This window comes from Oncorhynchus tshawytscha, linkage group LG24 (genome assembly GCF_018296145.1).
Source record: "Oncorhynchus tshawytscha isolate Ot180627B linkage group LG24, Otsh_v2.0, whole genome shotgun sequence".
Lineage (NCBI taxonomy): Eukaryota > Metazoa > Chordata > Actinopteri > Salmoniformes > Salmonidae > Oncorhynchus > Oncorhynchus tshawytscha.
The window spans coordinates 7948292-7967698 of NC_056452.1; the positions used below are offsets into that span (position 1 = coordinate 7948292).

The 19407-nt window shown below is 43.8% G+C and overlaps 1 protein-coding gene across 2 annotated transcripts in view; it reads left to right on the forward strand.

The window, feature by feature from the left end:
• The first annotated feature begins 9060 nt into the window (after positions 1-9060).
• The window catches only part of LOC112223773 (SH3 and cysteine-rich domain-containing protein 2), a 36885-nt gene continuing 26538 nt past the window's right edge, over positions 9061-19407 (forward strand). For both annotated transcript variants that reach the window (XM_024386967.2, XM_042305273.1), the window contains exon 1: positions 9061-9546. In XM_024386967.2, the coding sequence (XP_024242735.1) occupies positions 9457-9546 (90 nt within the window). In that variant the 5' untranslated portion in view covers positions 9061-9456. The remainder of the gene's footprint in view (positions 9547-19407) is intronic.

Consider the following 19407-nt stretch of genomic DNA (forward strand, 5'->3'; position numbering starts at 1 on the left):
GGCCGGTTACGACAGAGCCTGGACACGAACCCAGAGCCTCTGATGGCACAGCTGGCACTGTAGTACAGCACCCTTAACCACTGCGCCACCCAATACATCAGGTATTGTTATTCTAATGATAGACTAATAGCGAGATTATCACACCATATCAACCAATTATTTATAACTGTGCATCACTTATTCATTCACTACATACTGTATAATCTCAAGATTAACAGTCTATAAACTCATTTTAAAACATAAATAAAGTACATATGTCTGTAAACATTTTACCAAAAGTTTTGTATTGTCTGAACACATCCAGAACCCTGGTATATTAGTACATTTGGCCCGAAGTGGATGTATTGTAGCAGCACCACAGGAGGTTGGTGGCACCTTAATTGGGGAGGACGGGCTTGCGGTAATGGCTGGAGGGGAATGAGTGGAATGCTATCAAACACATGGTTAAATGCCATTCCATTCGCTCCGTTCCAGCCATTATTATGAGCCGTTCTCCAATCAGCAGCCTCATCTGGGCTGCAGCACTCAGGCTATTTCAACAGTGATAACCCGGCCTCGGACCCCAGTTATACCTCTCATTAAAGATAAATGGAGCTTTATTGTCCTTATAATCCCGGTGGAGGGTGAGTCAGCGACTGACGGCGTAAAAACCTCTTGGTATGTCCAACACTTCCTCCCCGTCAATGTCACTCCGTCTGGTACGGTTTTCTATCTCACATACTTCCTCTCTCTCTCTCTCTCTCTCTCTCTCTTTCTCTCTCTCTCTCTCTCTCTATCCCTCTATCCCTCTCCCTCTGTATCTCTCTTTCACACAGACACACACACACAAAACACAGTGTTCCAAAACTCACCCACTGACACAGAACCCTAAGCCCTGCGGGCATATCTGGACTTCAGACCCGATTTTGTTTTAGAAAATAGATTTTCACACCTTGTTTCTTCCTCGCTTCAAAAGCGCTTAAGGTGTAAATGGGGTTTCTGAATATTTCACACGAGGTGAGAAGGAGTTGCTGTTGCCAAGATAAGACAAATAGCTAAGCCAGACAGACATTTCATAGAGTGAGCAGAATACGTAAGAAACACACACACACACACACACACACACACACACACACACACACACACACACACACACACACACACACACACACACACACACACACACACACACACACACACACACACACACACACACAAACTTAAGCACTTTATTTGTATCCACAATGATACATTACAGCACAGCTAGAGCAATTTTTAGAGGAGAACGCTGAGTCCCAATCCCAAGACAGCAATATTATTCTCCCACTAACATCCGTAACCAGCAGAGAGCAGCCACATCGACGCGTGCAACTAAGAATAGACCTCTGGCTGTCAGATTTGTTGAGCAAACATATTTCTGTGCCGGCTCTGCTATCTGGCTTCCTCTGTTTCCCTGGCACTCTGACTGGCTTTGTCATTGAAGGCCGTCCTCTCTCTATTACACTCACACACTCTTTAATTCGATGATCCAATAAATTAAATCGAATCCCCAATTTTCAATTTTGAACAAAAAGTATTCTTGTTTTTTGGTCATAGTTTATTTTTATTTTTATGGAGGATTGGGATCTCTAGCTCTCTTTCTCTCTCTTTCCCTCTTTCCCAGGGGAGGTTATTACCAGGATATCATACCACTCCTTAATTTTTTTATTCACACTCAGCACAGATGGACACTGGAATGCTAATGTACTCATTGTCCAGGCTAAATATCTTTGTACATACACTTTTATAAATATATTAAGTCATAAATATGTCATACCAGACGTATTGTACTGCGTGTAGGGGTATAAATGACAATGTATAAACTCTCTAATCAAGACCCGTTTATTATTCTGAATTCACGGTAATCCAATCAATATTCATGGGCATTGGTAGGGATTAAAATGAGAAAGGCCATTTTACGTGTTCATTTTGTGTGCCACATATGTGACTGCTCATGTCAATCTGCAGTAGCTAAGCATAGTACCATTGACCTTTAGGTGTTTTGAATTTTTCAACATCTGTTGTAAAGATTTTGTTTTCGAAGCGCATAACCGTACGTGCATGCATACGCACACACACTTTAAGTGAACAGAGGTCCAAACAAGCACACTGCCTTTATCACACACACACACACACACACACACACACACACACACACACACACACACACACACACACACACACACACACACACACACACACACACACACACACACACACTTCATGTTAACAGAGGTCCGAACACACACAGAAATATTTTGCACACAAACCCACAGGTCTTTTGCACACTCAATGGAAGTGTGTTATATCATACAGGGATTTGTGTTATTTGATGTATTAGTAGGTTCATCTTTCACCGAGATAGAGCAAGTCATTGGGGACTTTCATAACAACAGAGGATACAAATAAAGCTCTAACAATGGCCAAGCTGAAGGCTCGTATTCTTTATATGTTAGAAAATATGTCTTAAAGGCACAATCTGTCATTTCCACAGCCTGACCCGGCATCTTTATTTGGTAAGCTGAGGGATAGGGCTGGGGTAATGTAACCACTGTTAAAAACATATAGACAGCAGTGGATGTAAGGACTGACAGTTTTACGTGGCTCATAAGGCATTATAAGGTATATGATTCAAAATAGGAAAAGTGATCACACATTTGAGGTTGCTTGTTGCAGGTGATTGGTAATAATGAAATTATATCCCTCTTATATTTAAAGTCCCCTCTTTTGGGGACCTGTGTGATTCTTGTACTGGTTCCGACCGACATTTTTGCTGATAAATCAATATTTGAAACGGATAACACACACGCACACAATTAAGTTATACTATGTCACTCAAAAGCTAGGCCTCAATGTGCCTCTGGAATGTAATGTGGAAATGCAAGCTAGCTGGCAAAACAATCAACCAACCTCTGATCACGTATTAAAGCCTAATATTTTTCCCTGTGATACTGTCTTTATTCCTGTAACAGAATGGGCAAGACGTGACTAAGAACCCATGGGAATGAGTAATGAATACATGTGCATGAACCGCAGTGCCAATTACAACTTCAAGGACGTTATCATAAAAGTGATCAGCTACTGTCTGTGTTTTAGATAAATGAGTAATTGTTGTGGTTATGTAGTCATTGGCTGTCCCATCTGAGTTTTCAGCATTGCAGTGTTGTAAGTGAATAATATGATATGCCTCTCTATCCTCCTGGTTCTATTCAATAGCTTCTATACGTTAGAGCGTTGGACTAGTAACCGGAAGGTTGCAAGTTCAAACCCCCGAGCTGACAAGGTACAAATATGTCATTCTGCCCCTGCACAAGGCAGTTAACCCACTGTTCCTAGGCCGTCATTGAAAATAAGAATCTGTTCTTAACTGACTTGCCTGGTTAAATAAAGGTAATAAAAAATATAAAAAATACTTAGCTTGCGTTGAGCTGGAGCCCTGATTCTCACGGACACAGGAGTATGTCTCTTGTGCATGTGTGAATCAGGATGTGAAATCTGACACCACTTGAAGCTGCGATGTCCTTCCTTACCATTTCATTCGCTCTTCCGACTCCCTATGTCACAGTCACTAACAACGCATATGCCTGGAATCCTTTCATCGTAACACAACAGGAGATAGCGGTTTCATCGCTGCAGAGCGTTCAGAGATCGATTTATAGCCAGCAATCCAAAATAATTCATAGATTTGACACTTTCTGTTTGTCATAGACGGATAAGATTAATGTCCAATGAAAGGTGAGTTTCTAACGGGTTCAGGAAGCAAGGCTGGAGCTCTGTGAGACGTTCACAGCTGTGGGGCAGACGTTTTGATCAAGAGAGACCTTTAGAAAATACGCACTAAATACACAGATATGCATTTTACAGTTATAATATGAAGGTGAACTCTAATAGCTTATTCATTTTATAAATAGATTATACTATATTTAGAAGAAAATATGTACTTTCAAGCCTTATTCATACAGTTTTGTTGAATAGGAAAGAGATCATACAACATATTTCATATTTTCATCATATTTGTACTGTGTACCTGAGCTTGTGTCCTCAAAAATGACTACACCTCAGAATTTTTTTTTTTTTAAAGACCAGAAAGTTGAGATTTTAACCTTTCTTGGAGTATGCAACATTACTAGTTATTGTTTATGGCTCTCTCATGATAAATAATTACTTTTGGGGATTATGTAGATTACATTTTCAATTACATTTAGTTACATTTAAGAGGTTTTAAAGGCCTTATATCGGCCTCATATCATTCTCTGGCCGCAGAGCTCTGATACGTAAGCTTGATGAACTAAAGAGATACTGACTAGCCGTGTGTCACGTTCTAACCTTAGTTCTGTTATTATATCTTTGTTTTATTATGGTCAGGGCGTGAGTTGGGTGGGTTGTCTATGTTCGTTTTTCTATCATTTGGGATTTCTGTGCATTGGTCCTCCGATCCTTCTCGCTATTCATCCTCAGAAGAGGAGGACGAGATCCCTTACAGAAACACCCACCACCAAAGGACCAAGCAGCGTGGTAACGGGCAGCAGCAGCAGCAGCAGCGAGATCAGGACTCCTGGACATGGGAGGAGATTCTGGACGGCAAAGGACCCTGGGCACAGCCTGGAGAATATCGCTGCCCCAAGGCAGAGCTAGAGGCAGTGAAAGTCGAGAGGCGGCGTTATGAGGAGGAAGCACGGCAGCGCGGCTGGAAGCCCGAGAGGCAGCCCCAAAAATGTCTTGGGGGGGGGCACACGGGGAGTGTGGCAAAGTCAGGTAGAAGACCTGCGCCAACTTCCCGTGCTTTCCGGCGAGCGAGAGGGACCGGCCAGGCACCGTGTTATGCGGTGGAGTGCACGGTGTCCCCGGTGTGCGTGCATAGCACGGTGCGGTACATTGCAGCACCTCGTATCGGCCGGGCTAGAGTGGGTATCGAGCCAGGTGCCATGAAACCGGCTCAGCGCATCTGGTCTCCAGTGAGTCTCCTCGGGCCGGTGTACATGGCACCACCCTTACGCATGGTGTCCCCGGTTCGCCAGCACAGCCCAGTGCGGGCTATTCCACCTTGCTGCACTGGCTTGGCTACGGGGAGCATTCAACCAGGTAAGGTTGGGCAGGCTCGGTGCTCAAGAGCTCCAGTGCGCCTTCACGGTCCGGTCTATCTGGTGCCACCTCCACGCACCAGCCCTCCGGTGGCAGCCCCCCGCACCAGAATGTCTCTCTGTCTCCTCCCTACAGGTGCTCCCGCCTGTCCGGCACTGCCGGAGTCTCCCGTCCGTCCGGTCGCTGCCGGAGTCTCCCGTCCATTCGGGACCCATTGCTAGTGTCCCCAGTCTGAGGTCGGCGGTGACGGTCGCCGCTCTAAAGAGGCCGCGGAGGTGGGCTAAGAGGCGGACAAGGACTATGGTGAAGTGGGGTACACGTCCTGCACCAGAGCCGCCACCACGGACAGACACCCACCCAGATCCTCCCCTATAGGTTCAGGTTTTGCGGCCGGAGTCCGCACCTTTGGGGGTACTGTCACGTTCTGACCTTAGTTCTGTTATTATATCTTTGTTTTAGTATGGTCAGGGCGTGAGTTGGGTGGGTTGTCTATGTTTGTTTTTCTATAATTTGGGTTTTCTGTGTTCGGCCTAGTATAGTTCTCAATCAGAGGCAGCTGTCAAGAGTTGTCCCTGATTGAGAATCATACTTAGGTAGCCTGGTTTCACTTTTGAGTTGTGGGTGTTTGTTTTCCATGTGAGTGTTTGGTCCACACGGTACTGTTTTCGGTTTTGTATATTTACGTCATCGTCTGTTGTTTTGTTCGAGTGTTCTATTGTCATGATTAAAAAAACATTATGGACACTTACCATGCTGCGCATTGGTCCTCCGATCCTTCTCGCTACTCCTCCTCAGAAGAGGGAGGACGAGATCCCATAAACCGTGTGAGTTTTTCTTGTCATGGAGGTATATTCTTCAAGAATCAATGAGCTTTATCACATCGAAATATAGTCAGAGGATTCTATTTAAAGTAACTTATGTGGCTCATGCACATCCTATCTAATGATGTGAGCTACCGCTCACACGGTGATTGCTACCGCCCAGCCTTTCTTGGCATTGTGGCGCATCATAACACACCCCACGGCGTCCTCCTCAAAATCACGCCGAAAAGTTTCTTCTATTTCTGTTTTGCGATAATAATGAACACAGCGGTGAAACGAGGTCACTCGTCAGAAGCACTTGTAAATAACACGCCATGGAGCTGAGTCTAAAAAGACACCAGAGCAGACACCCCCCCCCCCCCACCCCAGCAGCAGAGCGAGAAGGCTGAAAGCACTATTTGCTCACAGGCCTCCAGTTGCAAGACGGCTCTTTTGTACCAAAATAGATTTAAGAAACAAAAAGTTGGCACTCAGTAGAAACGACAGAGCAGCAGAAGGGAATAAGAGAGAGAGAGAGAAAGAGAGAGAGAGGAAAAGAGAGAGAGAGAGAAAAGAGAGAGAGAGAGGAAAAGAGAGAGAGAGAGAGAGAGAGAGAGAAAAAAGAGAGAGAGAGAGAGAGAGAAAAAGAGAGAGAAAGAAGAGAGAGAGATGAAAAGAGAGAGAAAGAGAGAGAGAGGAAAAGAGAGAGAGAGAGAGGAAAGAGAGAGAGAGAGGAAAAGAGAGAGAGAGAGGAAAAGAGAGAGAGAGAGAGAGAGAAAAGAGAGGAAAAGAGAGAGAAGAGAGAGAAAAGAAAGAAAAAAGAGAGGAAAAAGAGAGAGAGAGAAAAGAGAGAGAGAGAGAAAAGGGAGGAGAGAGAAAAAGAGAGAGAAAGAAAAGAGAGAGACCAAGGGAGAGAGATGAAAAGAGAGAGAGAGAGGAAAAGAGAGAGAGAGAGGAAAAGAGTGAAATGGAGAGGTGGCAAGAAAGAACGGTGAAGAGAAGAGAAGAGGAGAGAGAGAGAGAGAGTGACACTGGGTGTTATGCTAATTGGGGGGGGGGGCAGACATTCAGCCTGCTTATGTTCCTGAGCCAGGAGACTTATCCCCTTGCTCTCTACCTACTGTGGAAGAGCTTCTGGATCTTAGAAAGCAACACGCACACACACACATACTCAGGCACACTCTAGCTTGCATGCACACTAGCTCACATACACACACACACACACACACACACACACGCTTGCCTCTAATGCTACTTCTGTTCCCTGCTGTGTGCTACGAATGTTGTAACCTTTACACTGTGGGATGACTGTTTGTGGAGGCAGAGTCGGGAAACAAGAACACAGAGGAGAGGGCCGCACGTGCACTGTCAGGAGTGGAAGGAGAGGAGAGAGAAATAGATGTGGACATTTGTCCGAATTTTAGCTGTCGCCCCCACCCTGCCTGATAACAGCACGAGCCACACATCACCATTCTACCTGATTCCTCTGGATGGTGTGATGAGGTGTCAATGAGAGAGAGGGAGAGAGAGCGAGAGAGAGAGAGAGAGAGGGAGAGGGAGAGAGAGAATGAGACAGAAATGCGCAATGAGAGATGAGTACATACTCTAAATGGGACTAAAAATGCTCTTACACACAATTTATAAAATATGTCCTTTTTATGTAACAGCCATGTTCTCTCTCTCTGTCACTCCTCACCCTCACTAATCCACTTACACCCTAAGTAGTGCTTAAAGCTCTTAGTATATTTGACTTCAGTTGATGGTCCAAATGGCACACTATTCCCTATCTAGTGGACTTTCTTTTCACTAGAGCCCTATGGGAATAGGGTGCCATTTGAGATGCAGACCTACATGATCCCGACAAACATAAATGCCCTGTATGAAACTCAGGTTACAGAGTAGCTAATACACTTGATGTGTATTATGTATCACACACAAACACACACAGACACACACGCACACAATTAAGTTATACTATGTCACTCAAAAGCTAGGCCTCAATGTGCCTCCGGAATGTAATGTGGAAATGCAAGCTAGCCGGCGAAACAATCAACCAACCTCTGATCACGTGTTATGGCCTAATAGTTTTCCCTGTGATACTGTCTTTATTCCTGTAACAGAATGGGCAAGACGTGACTAAGAACCCATGGGAATGAGTAATGAATACATGTGCATGAACCGCAGTGCCAATTACAACTTCAAGGACGTTATCATAAAAGTGATCAGCTACTGTCTGTGTTTTAGATAAATGAGTAATTGTTGTGGTTATGTAGCCATTGGCTGTCCCATCTGAGTTTTCAGCATTGCAGTGTTGTAAGTGAATAATATGATATGCCTCTCTATCCTCCTTGTTCTATTCAATAGCTTCTATATTTAGCTCGGCGTCATGGGGTGGGTGCATATTTAAAAACTCAAAGAGGGGGATGCTTGCGTTTGCAAGTGAGAAGTACTGCTTTTTTGCAAAACCAGTGATTATTACAGTAGATTGACTTGGTAAAGTTGACTATGAGAAAGTATTTTTGATGTTTTTGAAGATTTACATTGTGTTTCACCCCCTTTTTTTTAATGTGATTTGGCTATTCTAAGATTCAGGTTCCGTCCATGGCATATGGTGCTGAAACAGGGACTGGGCACTGTTCAGGCCTTTTCTGCTGAAACATAGGGTCTGAGTACTGTCAAACGTGTGGTTTTGAAACATGGGGAAAGGACCAGGCGCTGTCCAAACCTATGGTGCTGAAACATGAGACTAGGTGCCTTTAGGATTTACTTTGGAAGGGGCGCTGTCCAGCTATAATATAGTTCTGAACCGCGAGGAAAGAGTCAAACCCTGTCCGGGCATATGGTGCTGAAACACAACGTTCCACCTAGCCTTCCTACAACTCCACTTTGAAATAACATCATCCAACATAAAAGCAGTCATAACCATAAACCGAAAGAACATTATTAATAGACATGTTAGCAAGCTGTTGCATTGCCATCAACATCTTCAGAGACGTACACCTGCGTCCTAGCACCGCCCAGGTCTACCAACGTCATCAACTTTGATCCAGTCCTGACGTGGTACTACACTAACATTTGCATAGTGTAAGGGGGTTCGGCCAATCAGGTTGAGCCAACCTTGTCACTAAATCAAAGTTTTGTAAAGGCGCGTGTGGCAGAAGCTGAGCGAAGCAGTGGACAGCGCTCATCAATAGATACACGGATAAATATAAGGCTATATAATACGCTTTGGCTAGTGGATATTTACAATTGTTTTAAAGTAGCCTAACGAGATACGAGGATTTTTTTATTTGGAAGAGAGAGGATATTGTTTTTGCGACGGAGTGGCTTTGCGCGTCAAGATACCTTATTCACTGGAATGTTATCGAGTAAATTACTTCGATTTGACTCGTGAAAAGTGAAAAGCATGAGCCTTTATAGTCTACGTATGCTTTCAAGTTCATAGCCCACGAATACCGGTCGCGTTAGACGTTTGTTGTATTTCACTAGAGCAAATTTAACCACGGTATCCAATTTTGGCAGTATACTGTAACAGCTTCTGCTTGTCTGCCAAAAGATGACGGAAAACAATGAGAAGGAGAATGAACCGCAACACCGGGACCTCCATCGTTGCCCGAGCACTGTGCCTATTCAGCCCGAATCAAAGGTAAGACATTCGGCTTTACTTTGAAGCCTTGCAGGTGCGCACGCAAAGACGTTGATTCTAGTTGCCATATATTAGTTTAAATGCAATGCAGTTTAATGGCCTGAATCAAATGATGAGGACTTATAGCCATACCTAACCATTTTTAGACTACATTTTTCGTTTATATGCAAAGCATTTATATTTATTTTTGAGACCCAACATGATTGAGAAAAACTGGGATGTGACACCACAGGCGGCAAAAGTGACAGCATGTATCGAAAGTGACAGCTAGCAGCTAGCCTTAAATGACAGTGTCATGGTGCTTTCAAGACAACTGGGAACTCGGGGAAAAACGAGGTCAAATCATGACATCAGTGATCTTCAGGTCGGAAAGGCGGGGCTCTAGAAATCGGTCCGAGTTCCCGATTTGTAATTCCGAGTTGGATGACTGTTCGAAACCATTTTTACCAGTTGGAGCTTGTTATTTTCCAAGTTCCCAGTTGTGTTGAACACACTGAAGTCGGAACTCTGTGAGTTGTTTGAGAGAAGACTATAGCTTAATTAAGGAGGGATGAACCTGCATGTCACCAGATGAAATCTACAAGATCCAAATATTCATAAAAGTAATAATAATACATTTTATTTATAAAGCAGCATTGTTTTTTTTATACAAAAATGCATAGACATATTTAAAACGTATTACAGAATGTTATTAGGTACGCCAATCTAGTACCGGCTTGGACTCCCCTTTGCCTCCAGAACCACCTGAATTCTTTGGGGCATGAATTATAAAACGTGTCGGAAACGTTCGTTGCTCAATTGGTATCAAGGGACATAACGTGTGCCGGGAATACATTCCCCACACCAGGCAGGATGGGTCCATGGATGCTGCTTACGCCAAACGTTGACTCTGCCATCAGCATGACGCAACCGCAATAGTTGGACCAAGCAATTGTTTTTCCACTCCTCAATTGTCCAGTGTTGATGAACGCGCCCTCACTTCTTCTTGTTTTTAGTTGATAGGACTGGAACCCGATGTGGTCATCTGCTGTGTCATTCTGCACACCACTGTTGTACCGCGCCGTGATTTGCATGTTTGTGGCCCGCCTGTTAGTGTGCATGATTCTTGGCATTTTCTTCCGACCTATCTCATCAACAAACTGTCTTCTCCCACAGGACTCCAGCTGACTGGATGTTTTTTGTTTGTCGCACCTTTCGCAGTAAACCCTAGACACTGTGGTGCGTGAAAAGCCCAGGATGGCGACCGTTTCTGAGACACTGGATCCGGCGCGCCTGGCGCCGACGATCATACCACGCTCAAAGTCGCTTAGGTCACTTGTTTTACCCATTTTAACATTCAATCGAACAGTAACTGGATGCCTCAATGCCTGACTGCCTGCTTTATATAGCAAGCCATGGCCACGTGACTCACTGTCTGTAGGAGCGATTCATTTTCATGAACGGGATGGCGTACCTAATAAACTGACTGGTGAGTGTACTGTATATGAAACAGTGTAATATAAAACAACAAAAGTAGCCTACATAGGGAATAATACAATTGGTAGGCCTACATGTAAAAGTGGATAACCAGTCAGAAAGATACAAAAGCAATTGAAAATAGGCCTACATTTTCTACTGTCTCTTAAAATGAAGATTGTTTACAAAATCCTTGGTACTTCTATTGAAACAAGCCAAGGCTATCAACCCAAAAAATAATGTATCACACACACAACAGAAAAAAAACACTATCCAAAACTTTCATTGATTGCAGAGCCCTGACAACCTTCTACTCTGCACCTGGATTTGTGTGGTGTGTGTATATGTGTGTGTGTGTGAGTGTTGTGTCTGTTTCTGTATGTACACTGAGTGTACAAAACATGACATAGACTGATGAGTTGAATCCAGGTGAAAGCTATGATCCCTTATTGATGTCACTTGTTAAATCCACTTCAGGCAGTGTAGACGAAGGGGAGAAGACAGATTAAAGAAGGATTTTAAACATTGAGACAATTGAGACATGGATTGTGTATGTGTGGCATTTAGAGGTTGTATGGGCAAGACAAAATATTTAAGTGCCTTTGAACGGGGTATGGTAATTGGTGCCAGGCATACCGGTTTGAGTGTGTCAAGAACTGTAATGCTGCTGGGTTTTTCATGCTCAACAGTTTCACTTGTGTATGAAGAATGGTCCACCACCCAAAGGAAATCTATTTGTCAATAACAGCTGGTGCGCAATGTCTAATATTAAGGTAGTCTCGAGGTATTGCTCGCCTAAGGCAGAGTACCTCATGATGAGCTGTAGAACCATACTATCTACCGAGAGAGTTTTCATCTATATTTTTCTTAGCCATCTATTTACCACCACAAACCGACACTGGCACTAAGACCACACTCAATGAGCTATATAAGGCCAATAGCAAACATGGAAATGCTCATCCAGAAGCGGCGCTCCTAGTGGCTGGGGACTTTAATGCAGGCAAACTTAAATCTGTTTTACCTCATTTCTACCAGCATGTCAAATGCAACCAGAGAAAAAAAACTCTAGACCACCTTTACTCCACACACAGAGACACATACAAAGCTCTCCCTCACCCTCCATTTGGCAAATCTGACCATGATTATATCCTCCTGATTCCTACTTGCAAGCAAAAACTAAAGCAGGAAGTACCAGTGACTCGCTCAATACCGGAAGTGGTCAAATGACGCGGATGCTACACTACAGGACTGGAATATGTTTCGTGATTAATCCAATGGCATTGAGGAGTATATCACCCAGTCACTGGCTTCATCAATAAGTACATCAACGACATCTTCGCCAACAGTGAATGCATGTACATACAGTAGCTTGCAAAAGTATTCACCACCCTTGATATGTTTCCTATTTTGTTGTCTTACAACCTGGAATTCAAATATATTTTCGGGGGTTTGTATAATTTGATTTACACACATGCCTACCACTTTGAAGAAGCAAAAGATTTTTTCTTGTGAAACAAACAAGAAATAAGACAACAACAAAAAAGGACAACTTGAGCGTGCATGACTATTCAACTATTCAAAGTCAATACTTTGTAGAGCCACCTTGTGCAGCTGTAATTGCTGCAGTCTCTTGGGGTAGGTCTCTATAAGCTTGGCACATCGAGCCACTGGGATTTTTGCCCATTCTTCAAGTTTTGGAGTTCCGCTGGTGTACAGCAATCTTTAAGTCATACCACACATTCTCAATTGGATTGAGGTCTGGGATTTGACTTGGACATTCCAAGACATTTAAATGTTACTTAAAAATCATACAATGTGATTTTCTGGATTTTTGTTTTAGATTCCGTCTCTCACAGTTGAAATGTACCAATGATAAAAATTACAGACCTCTACATCATGGAAACACTCACACACCAGTCACCTAGCATACACACACAGACGAGTGTTAAAAGGGATGAGCTACGGGAAAATTTCGACCAGGGAGGGCGGACTCAGTCCTCGACCGTCACCTGAGAATTTATGACTCAATCAGGTAACAGATGTTTTCTTTGTCTGGCCACCAGCTGGGTCATAACTCAGTGGGTCGCTGGCTCAACAAGACATGGGGGAAACAAAGGGTGTCCCATGTTTCACTTCCCGCCAAGCCAAAGCCCCGGCTGGCAGCCACAGGCCCATTTCCAACCGGTTAGAGAAGTCTCAGTGTATAACGGCCAGGAGGACATGTGGCATATCATCCCTCTTTCTCGTATTGTGTCTCTCTCTCTCTCTCTCTCTCTCTCTCTCTCTCTCTCTATCCCCCTCTCTCTCCTCTCTCCACTCTCGCTGTCCCTCTCCACTCCAATTTCAAATGGCTCTGGGAGAATTTGTCATAGTCTTAAATGGGACCGCTGGCCTCAGCGCTCTGCTAAGTGACCTTCTCCTCCTTTGGGGTGCAGTGACAGCTATGTTCTCTGAAACAAATGATTTTGGCCCTTTTTAACCCCTCTACCTCCCTGCTGGGGGAGGTTTCTAAGGGAGAGGTAAGACTAATGGGTGAGGTTGATAGTCTCCCGAGTGGCGCAGCAGTCTAAGGCACTGCATCTCAGTGCCAGAGGCTCCACCCTGCTTTGATCCCGGGCTGTAATCACAACCGGCCGTGATCGGGAGTCCCATAGGGCGGTGCACAAATTGGCCCCAATATTATCCGGGTTTGGCCGGGGTAGGCTGTCATTGTAAAATAAGAATTTGTTCTTAACTGACTTGCCTGGTTAAATAAATCAAATTAAAATAACAATTCCACTCAAGGGGTTTGAGTTCTAATCAAAGGGGTATGGAGCAATGATTCCCCTATCATTGTAAAGCTGGGGTGGGCCACTTTTGCCTACAGCTCTGAAATAGAACTACGTTTCCCTCTCTGCCAAAATCACTTTTGCATTGATTGGTTTCATTTGCCCTAAAAATTGTTAAAGAGCCCCTTGATGTTGATTATGAGGGTCTTTGTGCCCCTTCTTGGAAATGAATCAATAGCGGGAACACTGGATATAAAGAGGTAGTGTTGAATTAAAACTCTGATAGTGCAGAAGAGTACAGAGCCTCGTCACATGGCCCATCAGCTCTTCAATTAACACACAACGTACCGGGCACAGATGTCTATTCCACGTTGGTTCAACGTAATTCCATTGAACTGACATTGAAACTACGTTGATTCAACCCGTGTCTGCCTAGTGGGAATGCACATTTATGAGGGGGAAATTATGATACTGCGCTCTCTCTATCAGTGGAGGCTGCTGAGGGGAGTACTGCTCATAATAATGGCTGGAACGGCGCAAATGGAATGGCATCAAACACATAGAAACCATGTGTTTGATACCATTCTACCTATTCCGCTCCAGCCATTACCACGAGCTCATCCTCCCCAATTAAGGTGCCAGCAACCTCCTGTGCTCTCTATATCTATCCTGCACGCACTCTTCATCCGTCTCTCCCTTCTCTGCCTCTTTAATGTCGCACCCCTCTCTTTGCGTCGTTATCTTGTTTCCCTCTCTCCCTCTGTTCGCTTTTGTATGAACATTTTCTCTGAACTCTCTCCTCACCCACTCTGTTTTCTCTTCGATTCATTCTTGTCTCCTTCACTATACACTTCTCCACATTTGATGTTCCCTCTCCTTTGAATGCCCCCCCCCCCACCCCCACCCTCCTCTCTGTTTCCGCCCCCTCTGTCTCTATGGACATTGATTGGGTGGTGATGGCTGGCTGAGCACTTGGCAGGTTAGAGGTGTGATTACGGGCAGGGTAGCGTGCCAGGGACAGTGCCCGTGCCAAGACGGGGGGATAGAGTGATGGAGAAAATAGCAAGGAAGCAAGAGGGACAAAAATAGAAAGATAGGACAGAGAGAGGAGAGTGAAGACGAGAGAGATGGAAGTGATGGGACACAAGCAAGAGTGGAAGAAGAGAGCAAGGAAGCGAAAGAGACGTGTCATCTGTGTTTTGGCTTCTTGACTGTGCCTCCACAAACAGTCATTCCACAGTGTAAAGGTTACATCATTCACAGCACATTATACTACTATGGAGGCACTACGGAAGAAGCAATAATAGAAAATGTGTGTGTGTGTGTGTGTGTGTGTGTGTGTGTGTGTGTGTGTGTGTGTGTGTGTGTGTGTGTGTGTGTGTGTGTGTGTGTGTGTGTGTGTGTGTGTGTGTGTGTGTGTGTGTGTGTGTGTGTGTGTGTGTGTGTAAAAGCATGACTGTATATATTTGTGTGCTAACTTTGGTTTGGGCAAGTGTTTGTGAGAGTGCGTGCGTCCGTGTTTGTTTACACACACACACAGCTTGCCAAACTGAGTGACCTGCTGACCTTTAAATAAAAATGTCTGTACAGAGAACAGATGGAGAGAGAGAGAAAGCAAGGTTAGAGAGAGAAAGGAAAAGAGAAAGCGAGATGGAGAGAGAGAGAAAGCATAGGTGGAGAGGGAGAGATGTAGAGAGAGAGCAAGGGTAGAGAGAGAGAGAAAGAAGAGAGAGAGAGAGAGAGAGAGAGAGAGAGAGAGAGAGAGAGAGAGAGAGAGAGAGAGAGAGAGAGAGAGAGAGATGGAAAAGCAACAAGAGAATACAGAAGGATGAAGGAGGAGGCAACGCTAACCATTAGCTAGACCAACCCAGGGCCACGAACTGATCATTTATAACACTCTGAATGATGATCCTTCTAATACCCTTGATTGAGCTCCACAAAGTGCTGACCCAGAAAAGTCACAGTTGGAGAACAAGAGAACAAGAGCGTGCTGACAGTGATGACCTTTTACTGTTGCAATTATATTCTTGATATATTAATCTAGATGTAATTTAGGATTACACACGCACACTCTCACACGCACACACTCACACTCTCACACCCCTGATGATATTTGGAATATTTAAGAAATCAAGGCCTTCCTGAGATATGGGATAGTAATTGCAAAGAGTTTGCCCTGGATCAAGGTAAAAGTGGCAGGTTGTCCATACAAAATATTTCTTAACCCAACCATCAGTCTCACAAAGCCTCAGTGTGACTGCTGTAAATTGCCTCTGTGTTGTGTTGGCTTACATATAACCATAAGATCAGGGTTGGTGTTGATCTTTTTTTCTCTGATGATGACAGGACAAACTTCTATAAACAAATGCTGTAAAGCCCTTATACGTCAACTCCTCTCTTCCACTCCTCTCTTCCACACCAAGGCAGTCGTGAAGAGGGCACGACAAAACCTATTCCCCTTCAGGAGACTGAAAAGATTTGGCATCCTCAGATCCTCAAAAGGTTCTACAGCTGCACCATCGAGAGCATCCTGATGGGTTGCATCACTGCCTGGTATGGCAACTGCTTGGCCTCCGACCGTAAGGCACTACAGAGGGTAGTGTGTACGGCCCAGTACATCACTGTGGCCAAGCTTCCTGCCATCCAGGACCTCTATACCAGGCAGTGTCAGAGGAAGGCCTCCAGCCACCCTAGTCATAGACTGTTCTCTCTGCTACCGCACGGCAAGCGGTAGCGGAGCGCCAAAGTCTAGGTCCAAGAGACTTCTAAACAGCCTCTACCCCCAGGGCTCCCGAGTGGCGCAGCGGTCTAAGGCACTGCATCTCAGTGCAAGATGCGACCGGTATGCCGTCATTGTAAATAACAATTTATTCTTAAGTTACTTGCCTAGTTAAATAAAGGTTAAAAAAATGCCCCCAGCCATAAGACTCCTGAACATCTAATCAAATGGCTACCCAGACAATATGCACTGCCCCCCCTTTACGCTGCTGAACCTCTATGTTATTATTTATACATAGTCACTTTAATAACTCTACCTACATGTACATATTACCTCGACTAACCGGTGCCCCCCCCCACATTGACTCTGTACTGGTACCCTCTGTATATAGCCTCGCTATTGTTATTTTACTGCTGTTCTTTAGTTATTTGTTACTTTTATTTATTTATTTATTTTTTCTTAAAACTGCATTGTTGGTTAAGGGCTTGTAAGTAAGCATTTCACTGCTGTATTCAGCGCATGTGAGAAATAAAATTTGATTGGATTTATAACAATAATCTCATTTCACATAACGGTACAATATAAGGTCAATGCAATGTACAGTTTGAAATAGATATGTACAGTATAGCCTGTGAGGCTAGCCAACCTACTCAATGACAGTGCATTAGCGACAGCTAACAGTCAGTAAAATATTGTCAAAATATCTTTAAAAAACAAAAACACCTTACTTCCTGATAATGACCGGAAATACGTCCATAAACAGATGCTGTGCTGCCCTTAAACGCCAACTCCCCTGCAAGGTACAAATTAGCAATGAAAGGGGACATGAATAGTAGTGATGGGGGGAAGGAATCGACACAGCTACATATCTAAACCTATCTTTTTGATGATATCTCGCATCGTATGAGTTTGACTATCGGAATATTATTTTTGCACTAGTTGGTTGTGCCTGCACCAAAACGGCATTATTTTTCCTTCGTAGATTTTTCCCTAAACTTCTTTTTAAACAGGGAGCGAATGTTGTTTTCAGCACTTTTATTTCCCTGACTGATCAAAGCTAGTTTTCTCGTGGTTCTCTCTTGTCCCGCTGCAGCAGACATATGGTGAGCAATATGTTTGGAACATCGAATCGCAATAAAATCACAGTATCAAATAGCAATACATATAGAATAGTGAGAGTCACGAGAATCACAGTACATATCGTATCGGCACCTAATATCGTATCGTGAGGTCCCTGGCAAATCCCAGCCCCAATGAATAGCCATGCTAGCCCAATGACGACATGTACAGACATCTACCACCTCATGCTAATTGCTAAAGCTGCTTAAGCAGGATTTGGAGATGCTACATATAGCTAGCTCCTCTTCACACATACATACACTCAGACCAAAGCACGCAAGCACGTGGAGTGTTGGCTAGTTAGGCTAAAATAGGCTAAATAAGGCTAAAAATACCCACCACCCCCAGAAAAGCCAGATAGTTTACGCACAAAGCTAAAAGTGAGGCCTGAGAGAACCCGATTAAACTGACAGTGGGTGGCCATTGATTTCTTTCACTTCTATCGCAATGATATCCTCCCCCTTAGCTCTTGTATAAAACATACATTTGCATAATACATAATTTGACAATTATCTCCCCTAAAATATGGATATGGCTCCAGTGTTACTAAACAACACCACTGTTGGCACTTTCTTTGCCATGTTTCTTGTTGGTGCACCGTAAATACTGACAAGCGTCCTAACTTAAATATATTTAAATGTTTTAAATTTGCTGACAGGACTATGGCTTAGTTCTCTGTACTTTTAGGATGAAATGTTTAGTCAACTCAGTGTAATAAGTTGAGTGTACTTAAAGGGGCAATCTGCAGCTTGCACAATAAGGCTGGAGTTACACAAAGCAACATTTTAGTTGCAAGTTTTTATAGGCAAGTCAGTTAAGAACAAATTCTTATTTTCAATGATGGCCTAGGAACAGTGGGTTAACTGCCTGTTCAGGGGCAGAACAACAGATTTGTACCTTGTCAGCTCGGGGAATTGAACTTGTTACTAGTCCAACGCTCTAACCACTAGGCTACACTGCCGCCCCAAGTGACATCATCTCAAGCAACTTTCTGTTACATAAAGCAACTCAAACGAGATTAGAATTGCATGCAACAGACAATTAAATTGAAGCAGCTTCTGTCATATTGTTTGAGAATTCTATGCCCCATGTCTGGTCAGTGAGAGGTTTAGGTTCACTTTGAACATTACATTTATTGACTGCCAAACCATGTACATAAACCTTTACTAGCCATTCTATTAACAATTCTATCAATCATTGTGGTTCCCGTAGCACTGACAGCTGTGTTGACATGACAACTTGGTCAGAGTTCTGAACCTTGGAATGGATCATGTGATAACAGCATTTGTTTTGATTGGCAGTTGCTTTGTATTTGTATTTATTAAGGATCCCCAGCAGCTACTCTTCCTGGGGTCCAGCAACTTAAGGCAGTTTATACAGTTTTAAAAACATTACAATACATTCACTGATTTCACAACATGCTTTGTGACCTCAGGCCCCTACTCCACCACTACCACATATCTACAGTACAAAATCCATGTGTACGTGTATAGTGCGTATGTTATCGTCTGTGTATGCATGTGTCTGTGCCTATGTTTGTGTTGCTTCACAGTCCCTGCTGTTCCATAAGGTGTATTTTTATGTTTTGTAAAGCAAATTTTACTGCTTGCATCAGTTACTTGATGTGGAATAGAGTTCCATGTAGTCATGGCTCTATGTAGTACTGTGCGCCTCCCATAGTCTGTTCTGAACTTGGGGACTGTGAAGAGACCTCCTGTGGCAGGTCTTGTGGGGTATGCATGGGTGTCCGAGCTGTGCTCCAGCAGCTCAAATAGACAGCTCGGTCCACTCAACGTGTCA